Genomic DNA, 24472 nt, shown 5'->3' with positions numbered 1-24472 from the left:
TTCCAAACACTGTCAGCTCCCATCTGTATATTCTAGTTCAACCCAATGCAACATTTAATTCACTGCCACTCACAATTTCTTTAAATTGCTTCCCTCTTGTCCAGTCCTGGTTATCTCTCTGCGGTATATGTTTGTATGACTGGAATCCTGATTTAATATCTATCATTGTCACAGCTGTGCAGGTTGCAACTGTACTTATATGGCTATACCATTTCCCAATTGAGACATATTGATGGCTACACCAGTATGAGCTAAATCTTCTTCATTACACACTAGCCACTGCTGGCTTGACTATAACAGCTTATTCCCCTGAAAAGGTCCAGGAGCACCAGTAGGTTTCCCTTGCCCTTGTCCCCTCTTGTGGTTCATTGCAGTGTTATGGATACGACTAATCAGTGAAGATTGAAGCTAAATTCAGTCTATACCTGAGTATTTGACAATTTGGGATAATGAGCATGCTCTTCAGAATATGTTGACCTTATTCTCCAACCATCCGCACTTCGAAGCCCGAAGGAACAAGGATTGCTGCGTGTAATGACTCGTTGACTGCAAGGGTAAGTGGCGCGGTCACGAGACTCACGCCATCGGTTATATTCGGCCATAGTCGAGTCACCCTTAGGCCGCTTTGCATACATTTTAGCCTTTGCGTTCTGTTGGAGGCTTCCCATTCCTTCCTCTTTCCCTCTTCCTCTGTTTCGTCGGGCAAGACTGGGCCAGGCCATGCCGTTCACTGCCAGCACGATGCGCGCGTCAGGCGCACCCAAAACGACCCAGAAGATAATTCTGTCGAGGTCGAAGTCGACTGCTGCAAGTTCCTCCATGATCGATGCGAAATCGAGGGTCCGGGAGCATGCAAGGAATATCAGTCGCTCAAGCGCAAAACAAGCCGTCGCTGCGCCTTCTGTGTGAGTAATCTTTTAATGGCTGCAAGACGTACCTTTGCCTCGAGAACGAGCCGGGATGGTGGTGCTTCGGGTTCATGTCTTGGAAGTATCCTACGGTTTTATGCACATTACTAACGATCGATGGTATAGGCGACCGTCGCCGGCCCCAGGGTTCCAACAGCTGCCCACCAAAAACAACGTCCCTCACACTACGCCTAGTATTTACCCCACGTCCCCAGCGTCTCTCGACCACTCGTTTATTGGGATGTCCGGCGGTCAGATATTCCACGAGATGATGCTGCGACACAACGTGAAGCACGTATTTGGCTACCCCGGAGGTGCTATCCTGCCCGTGTTCGACGCGATCTACAATTCTCCACACTTCACGTTCATCTTACCCCGGCACGAGCAAGGCGCCGGGCATATGGCCGAAGGCTATGCCCATGTGACTGGCAAACCTGGGGTCGTTCTTGTTACTTCGGGTCCAGGAGCGACCAATGTCGTGACGGCTATGCAGGACGCTCTGAGCGATGGCGTGCCGTTGGTCGTATTCTGCGGACAGGTCGCGACATCTGCCATTGGCTCCGACGCCTTCCAGGAAGCTGATATTGTCGGTATCTCGAGGAGTTGTACAAAATGGAACGTCATGGTAAAGGAGATTAGCGAGCTCCCTCGGAGGATAAACGAGGCCTTCAAGATTGCGACGTCTGGTCGCCCCGGGCCAGTGCTGGTCGACTTGCCAAAGGATGTTACCGCTGGAATCTTACGCACGCCGCTGCCATACCGTGTCACTACTCCTGGAGCCGCCCTGAGCTTACCGACGAACCCCTTGCAGCCGGATGAGGCTCCGATCGACCACCAGTTGGTCCGTCAGGCCGCTGAATTGATCAACAACGCTAAGCGGCCGATTGTCTACGCCGGCCACGGTGTCCTCTCGTCTCCTCTGGGCCCGAAGCTGCTCGCAGAGTTGTCGGAGAAGGGAAATATCCCCGTTACGACGACCTTGCAGGGCCTCGGCGCTTTCGATGAGACGAACGAGCGGAGTCTGCATATGTTGGGTATGCATGGAAGCGCGTATGCGAATCTCGCAATGCAGCAGGCAGACGTGATCATCGCGCTTGGTGCCCGCTTTGACGATCGTGTAACGGGCAAGATCGACACCTTCGCGCCTGCTGCCAAAGCCGCGGCCGCGCAGGGCCGTGGCGGTATCATCCACTTCGAGATCCAGCCCAAGAATATCAACAAGGTCGTCGAGGCGCAGCTCCCCATCCTCGGCGACGTTGTAGCGAACTTGGTGAACTTGGTGCCCCAGATACGCTACGACCCTCGGGAAGAGTGGTTCAGGGATATCCGGGAGTGGAAGAGCCGGTACCCGTTCACGTACGTGAAGAGTAATCCGGAGAAGGGGGAGGCGATGAAGCCGCAGGAGGTGATTGAGGAGATGAACCGCCAGTTGGCGGGGAAGAAGGACCAGGTTGTCGTCAGCACGGGCGTTGGGCAGCATCAGATGTGGGCTGCGCAATTCTATCGGTGGACGCACCCGAGGTCGATGGTCACTTCGGGCGGCCTAGGGGTGAGTAATGGTGCGGAAATCATGATATTGTTGTACTGAGGCGGATGTTGCAGACTATGGGCTTTGGCTTACCCGCGGCTATTGGAGCCAAGGTCGCCGCACCGGAGAAGATTGTTGTCGACATCGATGGTGACGCTTCGTTCAGCATGACTGCAATGGAGCTCGCGACGGCATCCGCCTCTGGCGTCGGTGTCAAGGTTATCGTGCTCAACAATGAGTTCCAGGGTATGGTGCTCCAATGGCAAGGTTAGCGTCGTCTTTCGAAGTGTATTATGTGCGGGTCGGACTAAGCGATGATGTCAGATCTGTTCTACGACGCTCGGTACTCGCACACGCGGATGGTCAACCCTGATTTCATTGCCTTGGCTAAAAGCATGCGGGTGCATGCTATCAAGTGCACTAGCGCCGCGGAACTGCCGGAGAAGATGAAGGAATTCCTGGAATACGACAACTCGAAGCCCGTGCTCATGGAATGTGTGGTGGAGACGAATGAGCATGTGTTCCCTATGGTACGTTCGTTCGTTCCGAAATGGAGGAAGCCTCGCTCAATCATCGTGTTAGGTTCCCGCCGGCAAGGCTCTCCACCAACAGCTGTTGCACCCCACCCTCGGTGGTTCGTCTGAATCCTCATAACGGTTTGAACGTGTAAAACAAAAGGCTTCGACGCCACACAGCATGCTAACGTTATTTATCCTCCTGCATTTCCCTCTCGTCGGCCATCACTCACCATTGCATTATTTCCTGATCCCGCGCACATAGCGCGATGTATTCTCCTTCCCCACCATTTCCTTGCCCCAATGCTGCATAGTTTCCTGCTTTGTTTTACAATGCTCTTCGGATGTGTATTATAACATTCATCTAGGGTATACAGGAGGTAAAAAGGGCCCATTAGGGAGCCCTGCTACAGAATAATATAAGTCGACGCGCATGTCTCATTGACGCTACTTACCGTGGGAACGTACTGTCCGCTATTCGATTACACGGGTAATCAAACACCCAAGTCAGACCAATACTTGATCGAGGTTGGTATCCTCGTCCGTTATGACCGTCTAGTTCATTGCTGGCATTCCGTCGCTGACATTGTCTTAGACGTCGATGCCGCCGCCCACAGCCTCGGATACGTGGCTTGCTGGCAGACGCTTTGGAGTAGTTATTGACGCTGGCTCGTCGGGTTCGAGACTGCAGATATACAGCTGGCGGGATCCGAGGCTTGTGAAGGCGGAGGATCATAAGGCGTACAATGCTCTGCCAAAGATAGAGAAGGGCACCAGAAATGGAGATGAGTGGGTTACGAAGGTGGAACCTGGTACGTTTACTGTAACTTAGTTCTACGTGGACGCCTGTCTCAAAGCGGGGGTGGCCAGGTATATCCACATTTGCAGAAAACCCAGAAGGCTTACCGGCATATCTTGCGCCTTTGCTTGATCATGCTCGTTCACATATACCGCCCTCGCTACAGCCGGAGACGCCCTTGTTCTTGCTAGCGACAGCGGGTATGCGACTCTTATCTCCCGACCAGCAAAGGGAAGTCCTCCAGGGGACGTGTCAATTCCTGAAGTTCCATTCCAATTTTCGGATTGATGACGCTTCTCCAATGGGACCGTGCGGCTCTAGCGTACGGATAATAACTGGAGAGGAGGAAGGTCTCTTTGGCTGGATCGCAGTAAACTACCTCATGGATGGCTTTACTCCTCGGGACGACCACCACACCACGTATGGATTCCTGGACATGGGTGGAGCTTCCACTCAGATAGCATTTGAGCCTAAAGCCGAGGATCGGCACGGCGCGGATAACTTGATTGATGTTCGCTTGCGTCTCGTAAACGGCAAGGAGATCTATCATCAGGTATTTGTGACCACCTGGCTTGGGTACGGGACCAACCAAGCTAGGGAACGGTATGTGGCGCAAGCTATAACACAATACGAGGATACGCTGTCCGCGCCTCCCTCCGAAGGCGCGTCCGCCGCTGGAGAGCTTATTCCCGACCCTTGCCTTCCGAAAGACCTCCATCTTCTTGAATCACCCGTCCATACGGGTGTCTCTACGGCGCACAGCCGGAAGCCGCATACGTTACTAGGGACTGGCTCTTTTGAGCAGTGCCTGAAACAAGTATCCCCTCTACTCAACAAGCATGTGGACTGTGCGCGTCCTCCTTGCCTATTCAACGGTGTTCACGTCCCGCCCATCGACTTCTCTGCCTCCCATTTCATTGGGGTTTCGGAGTACTGGTATTCTTCTGAACACGTCTTCGGCTTGGGCGGGCCGTACGACTTCGTGCAGTACGAGCGGGCCGCATCAGAGTTTTGTGCTCGGGATTGGACACAGATCTTACGAGACCACGAAGCTGCGAGCTCTGATCACGTCGAAGTCTCCCGTTTGCAAATGCAATGCTTCAAGGCAGCGTGGGTAGTTAATATGCTTCACGAAGGGATCGGCATGCCGCGAATCATCGACTCTGGCGGCAACAATACCACCGACGGCGATAAGGTAGCTGAACAAGCTGCCGCGAAGGGACTGGGGAAACCGATGTTCCAGTCTGTAGACACTGTCGGTGACGTTGCGATTAGCTGGACTCTGGGGAAGATGGTGCTGGAGGCTAGTAAACAGGTTCCTGTGCTAGAGGCCAATCGGAACAAGCCTCCGCTTTCGGACCCGTTGGAAGACATACCCGAGTCCAGCAATATCACCATCAAGCCGATTCGCCCATTCTGGCACTTGGACACGATTGAAGATGTACTGGCTCCCCATCTCCCCCCGGCCTTGACGAAAGCCTCTCTCGGCTTTTCGCCGGTTGGGTGGGCGATATACCTTTTCGTGATATCGACATTTTTATTGGTTATTTATCGGCTTCGGCACCAGCTTAAAGTTTCTGCGCGCCGGATGGTTAGAGGTCCCTTCAAGAAGGACAGGGATTACGTAGCCGACAGCTATGTTATGGAGGAAGGTCAGCCGTTGTACGGAAATGGGTTGGGGTCGCCCTCGTCGTCTCGCCCGCAATCACCCATCTCCGGACCTCGCGCTTGGCTTTACCCGCTGCGCAGGTTGCTCTCTTCATCTTCAAGGACTCGGTCTGCAGCCAGCGTCATGAACGGACATCGTCCCATCTTACGGCAAACGAATGCAACGCCCCGAGTATCGCCAATCCATCGGTCCTTCTCCTCCCCTGCCATGAACGCAGGCTATGCGAACGGGAATGGAAACGGATACGGCAAGCCGAGCCTGGCCAGCATGCCACATCCGCCCGTCTCACCCTCATCTCAAAGTTTCTACCAGGACGAAGCCCTCTATTCCCTAGCCAATAGCAACAACGTATCCTCGCTATCGTCTCGCTCTCGCAATTCATCGCAGATGAATTTGTCGACCTTGGTGCCTAGGCCGGCCAGCTCACGGAACGCGAGTTCCCTGCATCTTCCCAGCGGAGCAGCGTTGCATGAAGAATGAGCTATGATTGGAGCGCATGTCTCTGGAGGCGTCACGTATCGAATCACGACGTTTCGCGGGACTATGTTGCCACGATCACCACGAGCTGAATGACCGACGAAGTGGCGCCTTATCTGTCGTAAGACAGAAATAGCCAGGCTGGGTGTGTCCGCCAGATCGCACGACACGCTCATCCGAGTCCACGCGGTTTATCCTCCACGAGGGAGCTATAGCTTTATGGCGAGCCGAAGCCCCGTACTTCCAGAGCCTGCGCCAGGGCACCAGTAGGATGCTAAGGCGTCCGACGGGCCATGGTTGGTTCTAATCGGATAGAGCGTGCCCAAATGCTAATGTTGAAGCAAGCATGTGGTTGCTACGAAAGAACTCTCCGACCATAGTGCCGTGGGAGGGAACGAGTCAATGAGCATCCGTCGTAGAGAAGAACAAGCGTTGTAGTATGCGAGGAGGGGGATTGAAAGGCGGAATCAGAAGAGCGCAGTAGATTTCTTATGAATGGGATTGCTAGTGGACTAGGGACGATGAACTGATGGATGATGTTCGTACAATATACACTGCATAATGCTATTGTTACCGTACTACGACAGATTGCCAAGATTGCGTGAACGAAGCATGGGGTATGCTGATCATGATGATGACTGATATGTTTCGCTATCCAACGAGTGTCCTCGAGAGAAGATAACGAGAGAATGCTCGACCCAAATACAGCCTCGAGATGTTTCACTGTCAATGCCCCTGGGAGGTTGATCATGCCCTCCTAGGGCGCGACCGTGTCCCTCCAGTATTATTACCATTAGACTGTGGGGCCTTCTTGAGCCTCTTGGATTTCGCCTCTCGTAACCGGAGAACATCATGTACCCAATCGGTCTCTTCAGCTTTTTCCAAACCAACCTTATACAAACGAGTCTCTTCCTCAGAGTCTTCCAGCGGTTCCAGGGTCGTTCGTTTCTCCCACCGCCACAGCAACAACTGGATGATAGCCTCCGGCAGGAGGACGTTGGAGCAGTACTAGCGCATATGCGTAAGACATGAGAAGCTGCTCATTGGCTGGAGAGGATATGAAGTACCTCGACTTTCTCGACACCTGATAAGGACTCGAATGTAGCGGGTTGCCTCGCGGGAGCCTGGGGGAGAAATGAGACATGTCATTCTCCGAATCACAAAGTTCGGTGGACGGGCCGACTCACCTCTGCTTCTGGAGAGTTAGCTCTTGGGGACGGCTCGTCTTGTCGCTCGAGGCACTGTGCCTGAAAGAGACAGGTCAGGACGGATGCAGTAATAGCGAGTAAATCCTGGGACTGGCCTCTCTGGATTCTTCTGACAATGGGGAGAATTCATTCTCCTCCTGTTCCTCATTTTAAATGGCACTCTACATGCAAGGCGAAAGGACGAACCTGTATATCATCCGTTACCGCCAGTGAAGACGGCGGAGGTTCCGCGGGGGAGGATGGTAGGGTCTATGCATACATCCGTGAGATGCATCGTGCAGAGCATAGGAGATGACTCCTACCTCGACTTCACTGCTGCGTGTTCCTGAAGCAGGATCATCATATCCACGCCCTTGTGGACCATCGGATGCCGCTCCCGTAGCTACTTCCAGCCCGTCCGAGTTCTGCATCTCACCTTCCGGTTCGTCGCGCAGAATCCACCTACTCAACCGCCTCTGCAGCTGCGCCACCTCCAACGCCGTCAAATCGCCCTTGGCGGCAGCGCTCTTGCACACGTTGACCCGGGCCGCGCCACCTTTCATAAAGGCCGCGTGCCGAGCGCGTGCGGGCTCGTACTTCTCCTGCATGATCAGCGACAGGACAGGTTTCACGTACGCGAGCTGCGCGGCGATGGGCAGCGCGCAGAAGTCGATGCGGGGTGGCGGCGGGAGGGAAGGCGGCTCCTCAGACTCGGGTTCGGAAGCACCGTCTTCGAGCACCCCGTCGTCGTCCTCGTCGTGATCATCGTTATGTGCCTCCTCGAGACTGACAGAGCTCTCAAACTGACCGAGCTACCAACACCGTCATTTATGTACCTAAAACTCATTCATATCTCAAAGTAAAGCGCGCACACACCTTGCAGTCCACGAACCCGCGCTCCTCGCACGTGTAGAACAGGTCCCGCGTCACCCGGTGCGTCGTCTGGTCGAGGTACTGCAGCTCGTATCTTGGCGGCGCGCGACGGTGCGCGGGCGGGACGTACGCCATTACCTTCGCGGGCCAGTACTCCGTGCGGTTCCTGCTCTCGCGTGCGAGCACGAGCTCGCCCGGGATCTCGAGCAGCGCGTCGGGCGGCGGCGGGGACCAGCGCTCGTCCTCGTCTGGGTCCGGGCGAGCTGGGGTTGCCTTGGATTTGGGTGTCTTGGGTTTCTTGTGGTTGCGTCCTGGACCGGAGCCCAGCAGGGAGCTGAACGAGCTGACTCCGGCGAAGGCGAAGAGCGACGAGGCGCTGGGAAGGCCGTCATTGTCCTCCGCGTCCTTCGCGACCATCTGCGCCACGGCATCGTTCCACCGCGTTTCCAGATCTGTCTTCTGTTTCTTCCTGGGCGACGCCTGATACGAACTCGACGGCATGCTCAGGGTGAAGTTGTTAGAGTTGAATCGTATTATGTGTCGCGGTGAATGCATAGATAGGATGTTCGCACTCGAGGGAGTTCGTATCTCGGTAGTTTGCGGACTGTATGCGCTCGGTTTACCAAACAACGAAACTTTCAAAGGCAGCGCATCGATATTGTCATTGTCATTCAGGATCTTAAATGAACAATACAAACCTCCTTAAGACGCTGACTAACTCCGTGAAACGACAGGATACGACTTACCCTGCCTGGCCACCAGAATGCTGTGTCCGAGGCATATTCATCTTCTTCACTCTCATTCGATACTGTGTTTCCGTGCTTGTCAATGCGCACCCAGACGAGCGACCCCAGCTTCCCCAGGTCCCATTCATCCTCCTCCTCCTCAGCCGCCGCTTGGCTTGGGACGGGCGAGTTGTCTGCTGCGAACATGCTGCTCACGGGCCGGGGCGGCGGTCGAAACTGCTTCTGCTTAGGCGTTGACGGTCTAGAGACAGAGGATAGGTCCGACAGCTCGCTCAGGCTGGTGGACGAGCCCGGAGCGCGCTTCAAGGGCGACGCACGCGGAAGCGTAGCGGTTGTAGTTGTACTTGTAGTTACAGTCGTTGAAGGCGGTACGTCAGACGCCGACCGCGACCGGGATAGCTCCGAGAGCGGCGAGGACGACAGCCGCCGTTTCTTCAGATTCGCTTGGGACTGTTTCTTCGGAACCTTGGCCTCTCTTTTGGTCGGAGTGGCGGCCGTCACGCCAGACTTCCTTCTTGCTGGCTGTCGCGCGGTATTATCAGGAGCGATCGTCCGACCCTTGCCACCGTAAGTAACGGTCGTGTTCCCTTTCTTCTTTGATGGGCTGGGATACGCAGAGGACGCGTCCGAGGGCAGGGCATCGTCGGAGTCAGAGTCCGTCAGCTGGGCTGCAAAGCTCCCCGCCGCTTTCTGCGCTGCCCTTCGACGCGAGCCTGATACCTGCACGTCGTCATTCATCGTCAAGAACCTGGGGGTCGAGGAACGCGTCGTGCCACCGCCAGGTCTTCACGATACGTACTAAGGGTCCAGCGTCGGCTCACTAGTATGAAAGAAAGCGCCGGAAGGGCTGAGATTGAAGCAAAGCCAAGAAATGAAAATACGGAAAAGGTTTCGCGAGGACGACGTCGCTGGGATCGCCTGCTAAGTCGTCCACAACAGACGCGGACAAGGCGCGTCCGTCACGAACACCATTCGATCACGCATTGTGCCGCCGAACTTAGAGTTGCCGGCTCAGTTAGCTTGACTCGGTTCAGTTCACGGTTCAATTCATCGAATAAATTATAACATGCAAGGAAAACAAGGGAACACGCTGTTAATATACTAGTCATATTGACAGGCGTCAACATCATTTTTGACCCGCAAGCTACCCTGAGGAAACACCGGATACGGCACTGGTACCACCCATTACAAGAGGGACAGCAAAGAACCAGCCGCCACGACACCCATCAACCCAGCCGAAACACGCTGCCCGCTCACAGCAGCGTTGCTGTTTGTCGCAGACGGTGCGCTGCTTGTCTGCGACGGGCTGCCCGAGCCTGAGGAGGATCGCGAGCTCGGCGACGTCGAGGTCGCCGAGGGCGAGCTGGCGGTGTTGCTCGCGCTTCCGCTGCCAGTGGCGATAGCGACGACCGTAGGATCCGCGGGGAGCGTGTCGACCTCGGTGGACGTCTGCCCGTCCTCCGTGATGGTGCCCTCGCACACTGCGGAGGCGCCGGATATCGAGCACGAGACGACCGCGCCGCCGTCGCCCAGCGCGTATGTAACCACTGCGTCGTTCGGTCCTTCGATCAACGTAGCTGGTAGAAGGGGGGATGCGTTTAGAGCGCCGAGAAACGGCTGCTGAGAATACTTTGCTTACCTGTGCCGGGGAACTGTGGCGTGTCGGTGCCCGAGGCAGCGCCAGATGCCACGGCCCACGTCGTCCGCCCATCACTCCCCACACCGATCTCGCTCACGCTGAGCGGTCCATCACCAGCTAAACCCGGGATGAACAGCGACGTCGTCTGCGCGCCCGCACTCAACACTGCAAGGACTCTTCATCAGCAACCGCTGGATCGCAGCAGACAAGCGCACGTACCCAACGCACTCGTCAGAAATAGACCAGCAATCGCGCGAGACATATCAAACAATTACAACGACAACAACAACAACAGTGATTTCGTGGAGGTAGACGAGAACGAGGGCGACGAGTTCAAGCGCCGTGCACTGCAAGCCCGCTATATAAGACGCAGCCCGGCGCTACGGGACAGCATCCTTGTGTTCCTATCCCACAAACACGCCTCTTCTGGCCGCCCGGAGAAGTCTGGCCTGATGGGTTTCAGGCTTTCAGCCTCCTGGAACAGCACTGCCGCTCTTGTGTGCGATGGCTGATGCGGGATCAGTCTCGGGCTTGCGGGCAGGTCAGTGGTACTCGCTGCCCATTGACTTACCAGTATTCTGTTCGGCTCGTTGAAGGCCCTTAATTACCCATGTTATAAACACACAGCAGTGGTGGAAAGCCTGACATTTGGAACGATACAGAGAGAGAGATCCAGCTGGGCCAGCCACCGACGCCGGGGACCTACAGTAAAGGCGCCGGACCGGGCATCTCGGAACATTTATTTCGTCTTGCAATTGATGCACCCCCTGGCGTTGTCCTCAGGTCCCTCGTATTCGGACAATTGGTAGGAAATAACAATCGCGACCACATCTGAATCCGTTCCATAAACTACAATATTGATACATATACCACAAGAACGACGAGAAATGCTACAATAAATCAAGACTGCGAGGGCCATACCATGCCACATATTATACCACGGATAAAAAAATGAAAATGCACGCAGAGCAGTCCGGACGCACGTCTACGAATCCCCATTAGCCTCCCCACTATTACTCTCACCATGCGTGCCGTTGAAAGCTGCGTTGATATTTTGTTGCGTCAGCTCCGTCGACGCATGCCGACTCCGCGCCGGCGTATTTCTCCCAGACGGCGACGGCGACATACCCAGCCGGGGCGTAATAAGACCGCTGCCCCCCGCGCCATACACGAAACCACCACTAAGACCCTCGAACGAGCTCGAGTAGCCTGCAACGCCCCGCGTCAGGAGACAGAGTATCCTCGCGGACTAAATTAAACTGACCTGGAATCAGCACGTTGTCCCAAAAGCCCGTGCTCAGAATACTATCAATCGACAGCATCCCGTTCGCGTCCTCGGACGCGTGGCTCGGCGCCATCGTCGGCGGGAACGTCGTGATATCCACAGCGGGGCCCATCTCCCCGCCGAACTGGAAGTCCGACAGCGAGCCATGGTGCTGATGCTGGTGGTCCCCGCCTAGAGCGCTGAATGGATCGTTCGCGGATTTATGGTTCGGGGTAGTATCTCCGTTTAGGTGTGTACCATTATGTCCTCCGGAACTTGCGTCCCCCGAGGAATTGTCTGTGCGCGCGGAGAGCAGGGCCCGCAAGAACACGCTGTATAGGTGGGGTGTGTGCATGGGGCTCGCGGCGATATTTTCCAAAAGGTCCGCGACGTCTTTGACCAGCGATAAAGTACTTTGCTCATGATCAAGGAACGCCTGAAATTCCGGGCGGACAAGCTACAACGACACTTCAGCTCCCCCATCTTTCCACTGCAAGAACAGCGAGTCGATCGCACCTTTAGCAAACTCAGCACCGCATACGACACAAACACAAAATGCGAATCCGGTGAATACTTGAGGTACCCCTTCGGCCCCAGCTCATCCCTAAAAATCAGCGCGCACGCCGTCGCGCACGAGTGGCACGTCGCGAAGAAGTACCCGATATCCACGGCCGACCGCTCCAGCGCGTTCTGCAGCCCGAACGAGTTCACCACGAGCATGTAGTAGTTGTAGTAGAACCGCCCAATGAGCATGCGGTACTCGCTCTCGGCCTCGCTGGCGGGCGAGTTCTGGCGCAGCGTCCACTCGTGCTGCCACGCGACGATCTGCGTCTCGATCGTCTTGGTGATGAGCATGTAGTCGCAGGAGGCCTGGAGACCTGATGGTGTTTCCGTGCCTGCGTACAAGATGTCGAGGCTGCGAGAGACGATTTGCAGCAGAGCCTGCTGACTGTATTACGACGCGCCCCGGGAACGTTCAGAATTGTGACTTACGGTATACGCAGCAAGGCCTATGTCGCCGGGAATGGCTGACGGGGCCTTGGACCACTGCATAGAGTTCCGGATGATGAAACTATCGAGGAACATGGTCAATCAATCAGGCAATGGAAGCAAAGAAGCATGCGCACGTACTCTTCCTTGATAGAGTGCGGCTTCCCCATCTGCGCGCTCAGGCTCCGATCTAGGCAGAAACAGAGAAGCCACGTCCGCTCCCGGTTGTGTACTTCCCGGTCGCGCGCCTTCCCCTCAGCAGTCTCATGGCTTACGTTAGGCTGCTTGCGGTGCAGATTGAGGTCCGTGGCCATCCTGTGTAATACTTTCAGTCCCAATCCCACAGAATAGATGCTGGCGACGGCACTGACCTGATGGCCATACCCATAAGAAACCATGTCTTGTCTTGCTCAAACCGTTCTACGGGACCGCAGCCCCATAGTACTAGCAAGAGATACGCCTGTACGATTTCGACCGACTTGTATCCCATCGCGGGCACGTTGAACGCCAGCTTTCTGGCAAGATCGGTCAGCCTTGAATGCAACTCTGGGCGCGCTTCATAGAATTTAGAAGCCACCGCGCAGACTATACAGGTCAGCACATAGGAAATCTCAGGGGTAATAATAAATGCTCACTGGTGGTGAGGAGAAAAGGAGAGCGCGAGCAGACTAGCGAGGGGGTATGAAATTCGGGATCTAGGAGATTACAATGCATCTACGGATTTGTTTACGGGACGTCAGGACGGACTTGCGGTATGCACTTACGTTCATATGTGTAAAATATCTGATGGGAGGTCAGATATCCACGAAGTGTCACGGAGGATGGTGTACAAACATTTTGAACAGGGCTACTACTTCTTCCGTATTCACGAAACTGAGCATTTCCGGCTGCACCTGCCGCTCGATGAAGAGACGACGCAGGGGAAGTATGGTCATCGGGCCTATACATCATGCCTGCGTGAACATGTTTTATAGCACGGAGGAAAATAGATACAAACCTGGCTTGAAGTACGCCTCACTCGCAACGCCCACCTTCCGGGGAGCGTCCCCGTCGGGATGTTGCGCTTGGGACGCACCATTGGGCTTCGATGCTGCCTGGGCTTTACGGTTTGCCAAACTGGCCTCCGCAAGGAGGCCCAGGGGATTAAGGCTGTTGTCCGGCAAGGAGTGCAGCTGTGGGGAGGGTGGCTGGGGTAAGTGCGAAGCCGATCGGTGGCCCGACGGACCGGCCGCGTCCTGTGGGGTCGGCGGTTCCGAGTCTAAGAAGGTATGCGTCGTCTGGCCGGACGGGGATGGGGACCGCGAGATGATGCTCGCTGCGAGGTTCGGGTTACCTACCGCACGAAGCACTGTGTCCAAGGTGCGTTCCATCTTCCGGAGGGAACGTGTGAGCAATTCATGTTTCCTACGCAGACCATTACTATACTCGTCTCTTGGAGACAAGGAACAAGTTAGTTTCTTACTTGGCTGACCGCTTTCCTCTGTTCGATTCTTCGAATATACATTCGTGGTTCCCGTTTTGACAGCGCTTACATGGCGGGCCATGTTCGGCACCGACGCATTTCATCTTTAGACGACGACAAACAGTACAGGCCCTAGAATGGAGCAACTTAGCCGCCAAAACTCGGGCGCTCTCGGGGAGTGGAGCCCACCTGGACCCTCTTGTAGTCTTCGGTTTCGGCTCCTCCTTCTCTGCCGCAGGGCTCGGAGAATCCGCCTCTTCTTCTTTTCGAGCTTTCTTGCGGATGCTGCTACCCTCACCTACTGAAAGGGACGGCGGGCGCTTTCCGTTAGCATTACCGTTGGGAGGGAACATCTGGTGGTCAATTGGGGGCGTTCCGAGGGCCTCGGAGCCCTGGGATGAGGGGGAAGAAAGGCTGGGAGCGGGATTTAGGGTCAAATGTTGGGGATGCATAGGCGGCGCCTGCTGCTCCTGGTGGTATGGGTAGTAAGTCGGAGGGTAGAGGGCGAGGGAGGGGTCGATTGGGATGGACGGTGACGGGGATGGCATGGAGTGGTGGGACATGTCGGGAGTCTGGTGATGCATGGACATGGCTTGCTGCTGATAGCTGTAGCCCGACACCTGCTGTGTCTGTGGCATATAGTAATGAGCGTACGGCATGACAGGGCGAAGGAAGTGGGAGCGGCGAGCTGAACTGAGGCTCAGATCCCACCAGGGAGGATGTGCGATGTGCGAGTTTAAAGCAGATCAAGAACGGAACTCACCAAGTCCGCGACGCGAAATATAAGCAGACGCGAACGAGCGTATAGGGTAACGGACCAAAGCCGTTCTATATCGAGACGGGAGCGTACGCGCGCGAGGAGCGCGTGATGGGAGCGATGAAATGTTTCGTAACAGACAACCCTCGAACCTGGATTCTGCAGAGAAGACGCCTATTCTGAGCGGGCATGGAGGCTTTACCGCCACGGTTGTAGATTGGCTACGAACCTTCTGAGTCAGATCCAGCTATTTTGACGCCAGATTGGCCGTTCGACAGTGAGAATGCAGCGAAGCAGACAAATTATAGGCGGTCCTGGAAACAGACAGAGAGAGTTTCAGCCAACCGTTGCGGCCATGGGAAGCAGGAGGAAAGGCTGCGGACTTCAAAATCTCAGCCGACCCCGCACTGGCTGCCAATTCCCGCGGCTCGGTTGCAACTCGTGTATGTTTCTTTCGTTCCTCCTCTATGTCCTTCGCTGCTCGGTTCTGCTCTGTCTCAACGACTGCCCTCCATATGCTGTCCCATGGGGCTATAAATGGTTTCCAACTTATGTTTCTCATGATTCAGAATGACGTTTAGGCACCGCAGTTCCTGCATTATTGTCCCCTGGCTCTTTCAAGGATACTTAAACTTATGCTGCAGAGCCAGCATTTGCAATATAGCAGCCAGCTTTACGGTGCCGACGATGACGGAACCAAGGCCGCTCCAGGTACAGGACAGTATCTCCGCCCACGCGTCTTCGCTCGAGTACGACCGTGCTCGTGACTGCTGTCAGACGGGCTGGAGAAGGCGAAACGGGCCAGTCATAACGTTGCCCTGCTCCTGGCCATGGGAAGCGTCACGCTAAAGACACAAATATCCCATCGCAGGCGTCGATCATGATCCATACCCGTTCTCCGAGCTTTGTCCATCTCAACGCTGCCGGATTATGAACGCTTCCGAGGGCTGTGGTTACCTGCAGTCTCGACTGGCTATGCCTCTACTCTCCTCCTGTCAAGCCGTCGCTCTGATGTCTTTAAATTGTTGAGACATCATGCCGTCGGCGAGTATTATTACCAGACACCGTCTTATCATATCCAAAGTGATATGATGGCTGCCGTAACGCCTGATTGATTGGCTTTCTTCTCCCAGTAAGTCTTTGTTTATTGGAGTGCTTACCTCGTGTGATACAGGCCGGAAACATCCTTGCCAATGTTCCTACTCTGTCCGGCATGTCAAGGGTGGGTGTTCGTTACGCTCCGTTTGATAATGGTGTGCTCAAAGGAAACAGAAAAAACCACATACGAAGTCCGTATGGCAAGGCATTCTCAGTATTTCTCACCCAAGTTGGGGCTAGTGACAACCTCCACCTATTCTATCCGTGCACCTCTCCCGCCTCTGACTCATGAGGCTTAGCTCTACTCTTACGTTCTCTAACCAACGTGGCGTCCGCAGGTGGGATCTACCAACGACTGCGGACATTGAACGACCCGCTCAATACCATCGGCTCGTGCATGACCGTCAATCTTACTGCTTCCGGGCCTCATGATATCATTTCGTAGAGCCCACCTCTCGGACCGTCCTTATGGTCAACAACCTCTAAAGGTAATGCCCCCGCCACGACATACTTACTCCTGGCGTATGGCAGCCTCGGTGCCGCGGTAGATTATCTCGAAGATGATGCTCGACAGATATGCAGTAAAGCCCGTGCCGTCTCGGGCCGCTGTCCCCCCATTGGCAGACATCGTGCTTCGCGGTTGGTGCCCTCCTGTCTCTTCCGTAAACCGTAGATCTCCGTGCCTCGAGGCTCACTTTGTCTTGGCAGCAAGGATGACGAGCGTATTATCTTCGGTCGGATGTGGCTTGGATTCGCCGCCTCGCTGTTGCGGCTCCAGGCGCTGATATGACATGAATCTGCCAAAGAGCTTGCTTTAAACTCAGGAGTCCCCCTCGAACATGCAGTGCTCCTTTTCTACCATCTCAGTGGCCCTACGTCCAAGATCGTTCATTAATCTATATGCGGTCAGCCTTTATCTACCAAGCCGTCCGCTTCCGTTTTTCAGTTGTTCGGCGCAGACTGCGACGATAGCAGCGTATGTCCAAGGCTCTCCATCAGGTATAAATACGTGCTTTGGTGCATTACGGCACGGCTGATTGGTGAACCTTGGTGCTAGTGCAGGTTCTTGAAGCACGCTCCATGTGCATGTTTTATCTTCCTTCCCACACGTCCGTAGATTGATTCAGACGCAATTTGGTTCTGAACCAGCCCGCAACTAGCAGAGCTATTACTTTGGGGGCTTAAATGCAGACGATAGCGATCGCCCGTCACATGAGAGCGGCCCCGAATCCGTTCTATATATGAATATTATGGCACTTCTCCCCGGGGCAGGATATGGACATGGGCTCAGAAGAAGTACCTCCCCCGGTCTCCACTCTTCTCTGTTCCGGAGTTTGGCAAAGTGGCTGTGAGGATGAACCTTGTTTCGGCCGAGCTACGTCTCAGCCTTTTGCCCACCGCTCTTGGACCGTGCTACCCGCGTATACAAGAGGGGATGATATTATTGTTCGTCCGAGTTGTCTGGGAGGTGTGTCCCAGGTGGAGCTATAATGCACCCATATAAGTTGTTGGGAAGCCTGGAGTCCTGGACACGGCGGTCCTTCTAGCGCAGAATGCTTCGTATATAGTGAGCCATCCTACGGTTTCTCTTTCTAGCTACCAGTGATCTTAATCTACTTTTCAGGGCGCGGATATCCATCGGATGCAGACGTACTCTTCTACGGCGCACAAACTGCTTGCTTTCTGACCCCGCGGACTCGGAAATCATTCGGAAATGCCACAGTGTGGGTCGGCAAGTTGCTTACTGGTTGCACATACCACTGTAACAGAAGGCATCAGGCGGCGGCCTGCCGTAGATGGTCAGCTCCCGGTACTAGCAACGCTAGATCATTGTTGGTGGCATTTCCAGAGACGTGGACAACATATTCATAGCCTTCTTCAATTAGCGCGTGGCTATCCAGAACGTCTTCGACGCCGCCGCCGATGCGCTACCTACCAGAGCCAACTAGCGGGAGCTCACGATACCAAGACCGACGTTTCTGTCAAGGAGACCTCCCATATCATCGCTTATCAGTGTGGTGAAACTGTCAATAGTCGTGGACCCACTTACGAGACGACTCGGACGTTCCTCCTCTAAGTCTTGAGTCCAACTACCGGGGATGCTACCGCTTTCTTCGTCCTACTATGCCAAGGAAGACGGATGCCGGCGGCGTTCCACTTGTTCTATCGTTTGTACGTGTCGTTAACGGCATGCATACTAGAGCATAGAGTCGACCCTCGAACGTGCAAGAAAGCGGCTGCCAACGCGAACCGACTGCTATGTAGTTACGTTGCTTCTACTGCCGAATATTCCAGACGTTGGTTCTGCAGCGTGTTCAGATCGGCACTCCATGCACTTTGCTGTACTATACCTTGACCTGCAGCTTAATGGATTCATTGTCGATTATCCGTTCAACTTTCACCATCGTAAGTAATATGACCTGACTGCAAATACTCCGTCCTTCTGAATCATTACCGCCACAAATCACTGTCGGGTAGATCATTTGCACTGGTTGAGCATGTGTGTGGTTCAACGTAGCGTGACTAATTTACCGGATGTCACAAGGTGCTTCTTGTGCAGTTGCGTGACACTGACAGCACTGAGTTTCGAGTTCTCCGACGCGGAGAATGTTCGCTCGTCGTGCTGGGTGTCCGCCCTCTCCGCCCCTCCACATAGAGAAACATAGGAAAGATCCTCTTACACCTCTTCAAAAACCACACATTTTATATGCCTCCCAAGTAATGTGGCAGTCGATGCCGCTGACTGGTGAAGCGGTGGCGGAGCTGCGACAATTGATCGGGAAAGGAGGAGTCAGGGGTCAATGCCACTCCGCGAATCGGCGTTCCTATCTACTATCCAGCACTACTCAGAGTCGACGTCCACTTTTTCGTCCTGTCTTAGTCTTCAGCCTCGAACTCTCCATCCTCTGCCTTATCTTTTACGACGGTATAACCACCATGCCACCAGCTCGCAGAAGTACGCGCAGCCGCAAGGGCTCCGGTTGGCACAAGAAAGGTTACCGAGACCATGGTAATATGTGGATCAACATCCGAAGGGCAATGTACGGCGGACCTTTCGTCCGCGGGCACGAAGTGAACGAGTGCGCCACTATGCAAGAGTTCTTGGACGGAGTGATCAGTACGTCCCGGTGAACATGTAGCGGCTTGGCCACTCGGGCATGAACGGCTTTTCTAGGGGACATTAGCATGGAAGAGGACTTCCCGATCCCTGAAGACTGGCTTTTGGACGTGCAGCGTAGAGGGAAGTCGCTTTTCCTGGAGCCGATGGATGCCCCTGTTACGGATTACTTCGATGGCGGTGAACAGATTACTTGCAAAGTATGTAGTCTTGATTTCATCGCTCTGATGTTTTGTCTGTCTCAAATCCCCAAGGTCTTCGACGACGAAGGTATCAGGTGATCTACGAATTCGGCCAGGGATGGGTATGCAAGTGAGGCGCACCATGGCGCACCCTGAACCACCGATTATAGGAGAGTCGGGTAGGATCGAATGCAGGACGCTACAAATTCGGTGAGTTGTAGCGTACGTGCGTAGTTGCCGACACATACCTTCCATCAGCAATAACCAAACGAGTCGTCATATATCCTATCGTACAACGCCTCTGGAGGAACAATTCCTTATAGCAGACTAGTCATCTAATCATCTGTACATCCGTAGCATTCGGACCGCTCTGATACGGGCGGCTAGATAATCAGCAACTTTTGTACTGTTGCCCACGGGCCGTAATTCAATTGACTATCCCATGGCTCATGAGCACGTTCAGGAATATCTCTTCTCGAATTTGTATCGGGATGACAACGAAGCCATGGAACGCCAGAGCTGACCCTGACGGTGAGACAATGAGACGTTAAGTACATGCTTCGATTGTTTGACTTTCAGCGGTCTGCTTGGAGCGGTAGGAAAGTACCCAGGGACACGGATGTGAGCACTTTTTGATGGAAGCGCGGCAGTTTGACACAGAGTGAGACGAGGTTATCAATCTTCACAGAGCGCTTCGCGTTTGAAGATCAACATGAGGTCGGCCAGCACGGGCCAAAGGCCGTCTCATATGCGAGTACACCATGTGCCGGAACAGCTCGGGCGACTAGCGTGCACTACATGGACAATCGGTCGTCCTCGGGAGAAGTCGAGGCAGATAATACCATTCACGAGGGCTCCAAGTTGTGGGACGGATCGGAGATTACTCGAGGATTTCATGTTACTCCACCCGAGGCCGCCATACCATAGTGCCCGAAGACCAGTGCGCGACATATTTACCGGCCTGTCAAGGCGAGCCTAAGTTTGACCGAGTAATCACTGGACTTGTCGTGCGAGTACTTCAGCATCGCAACCGGTGGGGATGACTGCTTGGCCTGGGGACGCTAACGTGCCTTGATGTCCTGAAGAGCAGTCCGAGAATACAGCGAAAGTAGCTTTTCTTTGTCACTTCGGTAGCATATCGCGGAGAAGACCTGAAGATGCGAATCGCCGCCGCACCCTCCAGGACGACGGTAACTAGCGATAGACGGCGATTTGCACAAACCCAGGGATCCGGATAAGTCATAAACGAATCCATAGAAATCCCTGATCCCATTAATCCTTGAGTATTCTAGAGCGCCGGACGCAGTGATAACATAATGACAGTCAGTGAAAGAGGTGATGTTGAATGGTATGGATATTTCTTCACTCCGGCAGGTCAGATATGGGTATCATCTACGCCATAATGCATCCATCGTCCGTCTTAGACTATTATGAGCGAGGTGGATGTATACTCTGAATGACACATGAGCAGAAAGGAGGCACACACCTAAATAAATAGCTAGCCATCTTCATGAACCTACACCGCTGGGCTAATAGTCCTCCTGGGGCTGCGCGTCCTTGACAACCTACCTTCGGGCGCGGAGGCATGCTGGTGCGGCGGGAAGAGTTGTCCGCAAAGACGGCCACGAATGCGGTAGCAATTCCGTCCCGGACGACTATTAGCGAGTGCAACTTTGAAACACTTGGGCACAGTTCTGAGGGCTCTTGGAAGAGAGAGTATTCCCTGCTCCGAAAGCCTCGTCGACCGCTTTCATGCCGTCCTCCGTCAGTTTGATGGCAGACCATGCGCGAGCGATGGCCGCTGTCTGCGTCGTCGACTTTAGCCGTTCCACTGACGTGCTCTCTTTCACGACCGAGAGACAGTCGTCATGGTTGGGACAAAAGCAGACCGCGCTGCCTGTGGCCACCAGAATTGCGTATTGTGGCGGAGTTCGAACCAGGCTGTTGCCGAATTTGGCTGTTCGCGTCGTCGCTGTACCATCCGCTCCTCGACACGTCCGTTCTCTGCCGTCGCCGCCATGGCATCCAACGGGCAGAGACCTTACCTCGTTCTCGCGCCGTCGGTGAACACGACAACGTGCGCAACTCTGTCCTTTGTGTTGCGCGAATACTGACCAGACTGACGCGTAGTGTGGTCACAACAACAACAACGACCACAACGTACGCGCCGATCCAGCTGCCCCCCTTACCGCCTCCGACGTCGCCCAAGGATCCCAAGAACTATCCCCTGTTGAAGGCTAACCTGCCTCGTTCATTACGACAGTTTCCCTTGGTCTTTCCTAACGGAACACGTGCCACTTTTCGCGATGCAGAAGACGGCGAAGAGGAGATGCAGGAAGATCAGACGTATGTTGGCGGAAACGGCTGGCGTATGCTGCGACGCGACGAAGATGTCGACGCGTCAAAGACAGTCGGCCTGACGGAGGCCATCGAGCGGTTTGGCAGAAAGCGGTCCTACGTCAGTGAGAGCATGATGGAGGGTGTCGAGATGACGAATGACTTTGGCGCAAGTACGCCTCCTCGTAAGAAACCTAGAGGTGCTCCTGTCCCTCCTATATCTACGGTCAATGCTGCCGCGCCCCCTTCACCCCTTCCGTCTCCTCATGGCTCTCCTCCTCCCGAAAGTACTTTGCCATCTGCTCCTCCCAGCGTCGCTGGTTCGCCACAGGCGCAGCCACCCATACAGCCGGACCTGTCTCTAACAACCCTCTTGACTCTGCCATCCCTTCTCTCCCATTTTGCCGCATTACCACCAAATCTACAGTCCCACGTTCTTTTGACTTTCCTAAGGCACTCTCCACTTTCAGTACTGCGGACATTGCATTCAGTCCTTACGCCTACGTTAGCGCGTGACTTCCTGACCCAGCTACCCCCCGAATTGGTCTCCCACATCCTCAGTTTTCTCCCATTCCCGACATTGGCGCGTGCTTCTCGAGTTTCCAAGGCCTGGCGTGCTACCATTGACTCTGACCCTGTTCTTTGGCGCGACCTCCTCAAGAGTACCAAGATCTGGTTTGGCGGCGACTCGGAGCGGGCCTTTGCACAGGCGATCATGGCGCGCCGGCGGCGAAACCAGCTCCCTGTTCCGGATTCTCTACCACTTCCGCATCCCTACAAGATCCTATTCAAGTCACGGCATCTAACTCGCACTCGGTGGATTCAGAACGATAACCCGAAACGGCTGACGTTCCCTGCTCATGGACACGCTGTGGTGACTTGTCTCATTTTCTCTCACGACCGCATCATCTCGGCTTCCGACGACCACTCCATACATGTGTATTCACCCAAGACAGGTCAGCTAATCCGCGCTCTCGAAGGACATGGAGGGGGCGTGTGGGCCCTCGCTGCGACACAGAACACTCTTGTCAGCGGATCTACGGATCGTACTGTACGGATATGGGATCTGAGTAACGGAAGGTGTACTCACGTTTTCGGAGGCCACACGAGTACTGTGCGATGCTTAGCTATTGTTAAGCCAGAATGGTTGGATATCGAGGATGAGGATGGAGTTATTACTAGGGAGAAGTGGCCGAAACAGCCGCTCATCGTTACTGGCAGTCGAGACCATTCCTTGCGGGTCTGGCAGTTACCAAGACCAGGCGACGACGAGTACAGATACTACGGCGCTGATGAAGCGGAAGTGGATCCTGCCGATGTGAGTTCTACCTCTATGCCGTAGTTGTTGCATTGCTGACTTCGTATGCGTTGCCAGGAGGACGTGGAGGACAATCCCTACCACAAACTTCATTTGGAAGGCCATGAGCATGCTGTCCGTGCCCTCGCGGCTAGAGGTCGTACGCTGGTATCCGGTAGTTACGACTGCACGGTCCGCGTCTGGGATATAATCACCGGGAAATGTAGATGGGTTTTGCAGGGCCACACACAAAGAGGTGGATACTTGCCAGACTCATTCAGTGTCTTCCGTGACTAATTTCATCTCCTCCAGTGTATAGCGTTGTGCTCGACATGGCCCGCAACCAGGCGTGCTCGGGCTCCATGGACGGGACGGTCCGTATATGGAACTTGCAGAATGGCCAATGTCGCCATTTGCTCATGGGACACACATCCTTGGTTGGTCTCCTAGGTCTTTCACCTTCCCACCTCGTCTCGGCCGCAGCCGATTCCAGTTTGCGTGTCTGGGACCCGGAGACCGGCGAGTTGCAGCATACACTCGCTGCCCACACCGGGGCTATCACGTGCTTCCAGCACGATGAGTTCAAGGTCCTCAGTGGATCGGACGGTACGCTGAAGATGTGGAATATCCGAGATGGCAGCGTGGTTCGCGATCTGCTCACTGGGATCACTGGTGTCTGGCAAGTCGTCTTCGAAGGCCGATGGTGCGTCGCCGCTAGCAATAGCGGTGGCGATGGGACAGTCCTCGACGTCTGGGATTTCGCTGAGGAGGGAGATGAAGACTGGATTGGCGAGCCCCCTGGCGGTATCTACGACGATAACACCGAGGATGAAGATGAAGATCGGGCGGATACCGACATGATGGACCAGGACGGCGAGATCGAGATTGTCCCGTCGGAGCCTGACGCAGACGAAGACGATGTGGAACAGGATGTGGAGCCTTACGAAGATGCTGACGAGGAAGACCATAGATCAGAGGTCAACAGCCAGCTGATGGATACTGAGGATGCCCCGCCGCTTCCTCGACCGTCTGGTTCGACATCTCGTGCTTCGTCGCACCATAGCAGGGGATCCGCTAGACCTGGTTCATCCGCTTTGGTCCCATCAGCCTCGCGGATACGCAGCAGAGCAGTCCCGTCGGGTCAGACGCGACACTTGCCAAATAACGACGAGACTCCCACTAGACCAAGGACGCGGCATATAGGTGGTCGTAGACGGTAGTCGATGTGATGCATCCTTTTCCTTTCTTTTGCACTGCACTGTGGCATGTCATGGCTTTCGGTATGATAATACATTGTATATACAATTCATAGCGCCTTGGTCGCCACGAACTCGCTCATCGTTGTCTGGTCATCTTGGATGTGATATCTTTGTGGTGGCATACTATAATCCTTGTCCTTGCAAGGGACATTCAGTATGTTTATGTTAATAGCTTATGCACTGTATATACCGGATGTACGCTGTATCTTCCAAATTACAATCTCGTCCATGGCAATCTCTCCGCAGGTACTTACCCAGTGCGCACAGAGTTGAAAGTTGAACTTTAGAGTTAACTTTGATGATCGACGGTACCGGACTCGGACCCTATGAATGGGACTGAATGAGATCACAGTGGATCCTTCGCAAT

General features: G+C 54.5%; 7 protein-coding genes across 7 annotated transcripts; 4 read left to right on the top strand and 3 right to left on the bottom strand.

Moving 5' to 3' along the window:
• The first annotated feature begins 623 nt into the window (after window positions 1-623).
• Window positions 624-3384, top strand: GLOTRDRAFT_98657 (acetolactate synthase). The gene is made up of 5 exons (XM_007864954.1): window positions 624-905; window positions 1035-2457; window positions 2511-2703; window positions 2761-2966; window positions 3019-3384. Exons 1-5 carry the CDS (start codon window positions 820-822, stop codon window positions 3088-3090), a joined length of 1980 nt encoding a protein of 659 aa, XP_007863145.1. The 5' UTR covers window positions 624-819; the 3' UTR covers window positions 3091-3384.
• A 168-nt stretch (window positions 3385-3552) lies between these two features.
• Window positions 3553-6846, top strand: GLOTRDRAFT_114425 (uncharacterized protein; the record flags this gene model as incomplete). The annotated part of the gene is made up of 2 exons (XM_007864953.1): window positions 3553-3763; window positions 3822-6846. The coding sequence occupies 2 exons, from the start codon at window positions 3553-3555 to the stop codon at window positions 5897-5899; spliced, it is 2289 nt and encodes a 762-aa protein (XP_007863144.1). The 3' UTR covers window positions 5900-6846.
• GLOTRDRAFT_136657 (uncharacterized protein) lies at window positions 5025-9440 on the bottom strand (the record flags this gene model as incomplete). The annotated part of the gene is made up of 7 exons (XM_007864952.1): window positions 5025-6904; window positions 6964-7020; window positions 7084-7143; window positions 7291-7353; window positions 7407-7895; window positions 7960-8634; window positions 8703-9440. The coding sequence occupies 7 exons, from the start codon at window positions 9438-9440 to the stop codon at window positions 6644-6646; spliced, it is 2343 nt and encodes a 780-aa protein (XP_007863143.1). The 3' UTR covers window positions 5025-6643.
• Window positions 9441-9726: 286 nt separating this feature from the next.
• On the bottom strand, window positions 9727-10740 carry GLOTRDRAFT_136656 (uncharacterized protein). Its single transcript, XM_007864951.1, has 3 exons — window positions 10561-10740; window positions 10342-10506; window positions 9727-10279 (listed from the first exon to the last, which is right to left on the bottom strand). The coding sequence occupies exons 1-3, from the start codon at window positions 10601-10603 to the stop codon at window positions 9888-9890; spliced, it is 600 nt and encodes a 199-aa protein (XP_007863142.1). The 5' UTR covers window positions 10604-10740; the 3' UTR covers window positions 9727-9887.
• A 410-nt stretch (window positions 10741-11150) lies between these two features.
• On the bottom strand, window positions 11151-14410 carry GLOTRDRAFT_71665 (uncharacterized protein; the record flags this gene model as incomplete). The annotated part of the gene is made up of 12 exons (XM_007864950.1): window positions 11151-11550; window positions 11606-12062; window positions 12122-12547; window positions 12599-12677; window positions 12737-12910; window positions 12967-13180; window positions 13231-13309; window positions 13360-13378; window positions 13430-13535; window positions 13593-13999; window positions 14058-14189; window positions 14247-14410. 12 exons carry the CDS (start codon window positions 14408-14410, stop codon window positions 11327-11329), a joined length of 2481 nt encoding a protein of 826 aa, XP_007863141.1. The 3' UTR covers window positions 11151-11326.
• Window positions 14411-18849: 4439 nt separating this feature from the next.
• GLOTRDRAFT_126274 (uncharacterized protein) lies at window positions 18850-19311 on the top strand (the record flags this gene model as incomplete). Its single annotated transcript, XM_007864949.1, has 3 exons — window positions 18850-19030; window positions 19088-19230; window positions 19285-19311. 3 exons carry the CDS (start codon window positions 18850-18852, stop codon window positions 19309-19311), a joined length of 351 nt encoding a protein of 116 aa, XP_007863140.1.
• Window positions 19312-21350: 2039 nt separating this feature from the next.
• GLOTRDRAFT_56229 (YVTN repeat-like/Quino protein amine dehydrogenase) lies at window positions 21351-24355 on the top strand. The gene is made up of 3 exons (XM_007864795.1): window positions 21351-22867; window positions 22925-23102; window positions 23159-24355. Exons 1-3 carry the CDS (start codon window positions 21542-21544, stop codon window positions 24064-24066), a joined length of 2412 nt encoding a protein of 803 aa, XP_007862986.1. The 5' UTR covers window positions 21351-21541; the 3' UTR covers window positions 24067-24355.
• Window positions 24356-24472: the final 117 nt, after the last annotated feature.

Source organism: Gloeophyllum trabeum (genome assembly GCF_000344685.1).
Source record: "Gloeophyllum trabeum ATCC 11539 unplaced genomic scaffold GLOTRscaffold_00003, whole genome shotgun sequence".
Lineage (NCBI taxonomy): Eukaryota > Fungi > Basidiomycota > Agaricomycetes > Gloeophyllales > Gloeophyllaceae > Gloeophyllum > Gloeophyllum trabeum.
This window is presented reverse-complemented; position numbering and strand designations above follow the sequence as displayed.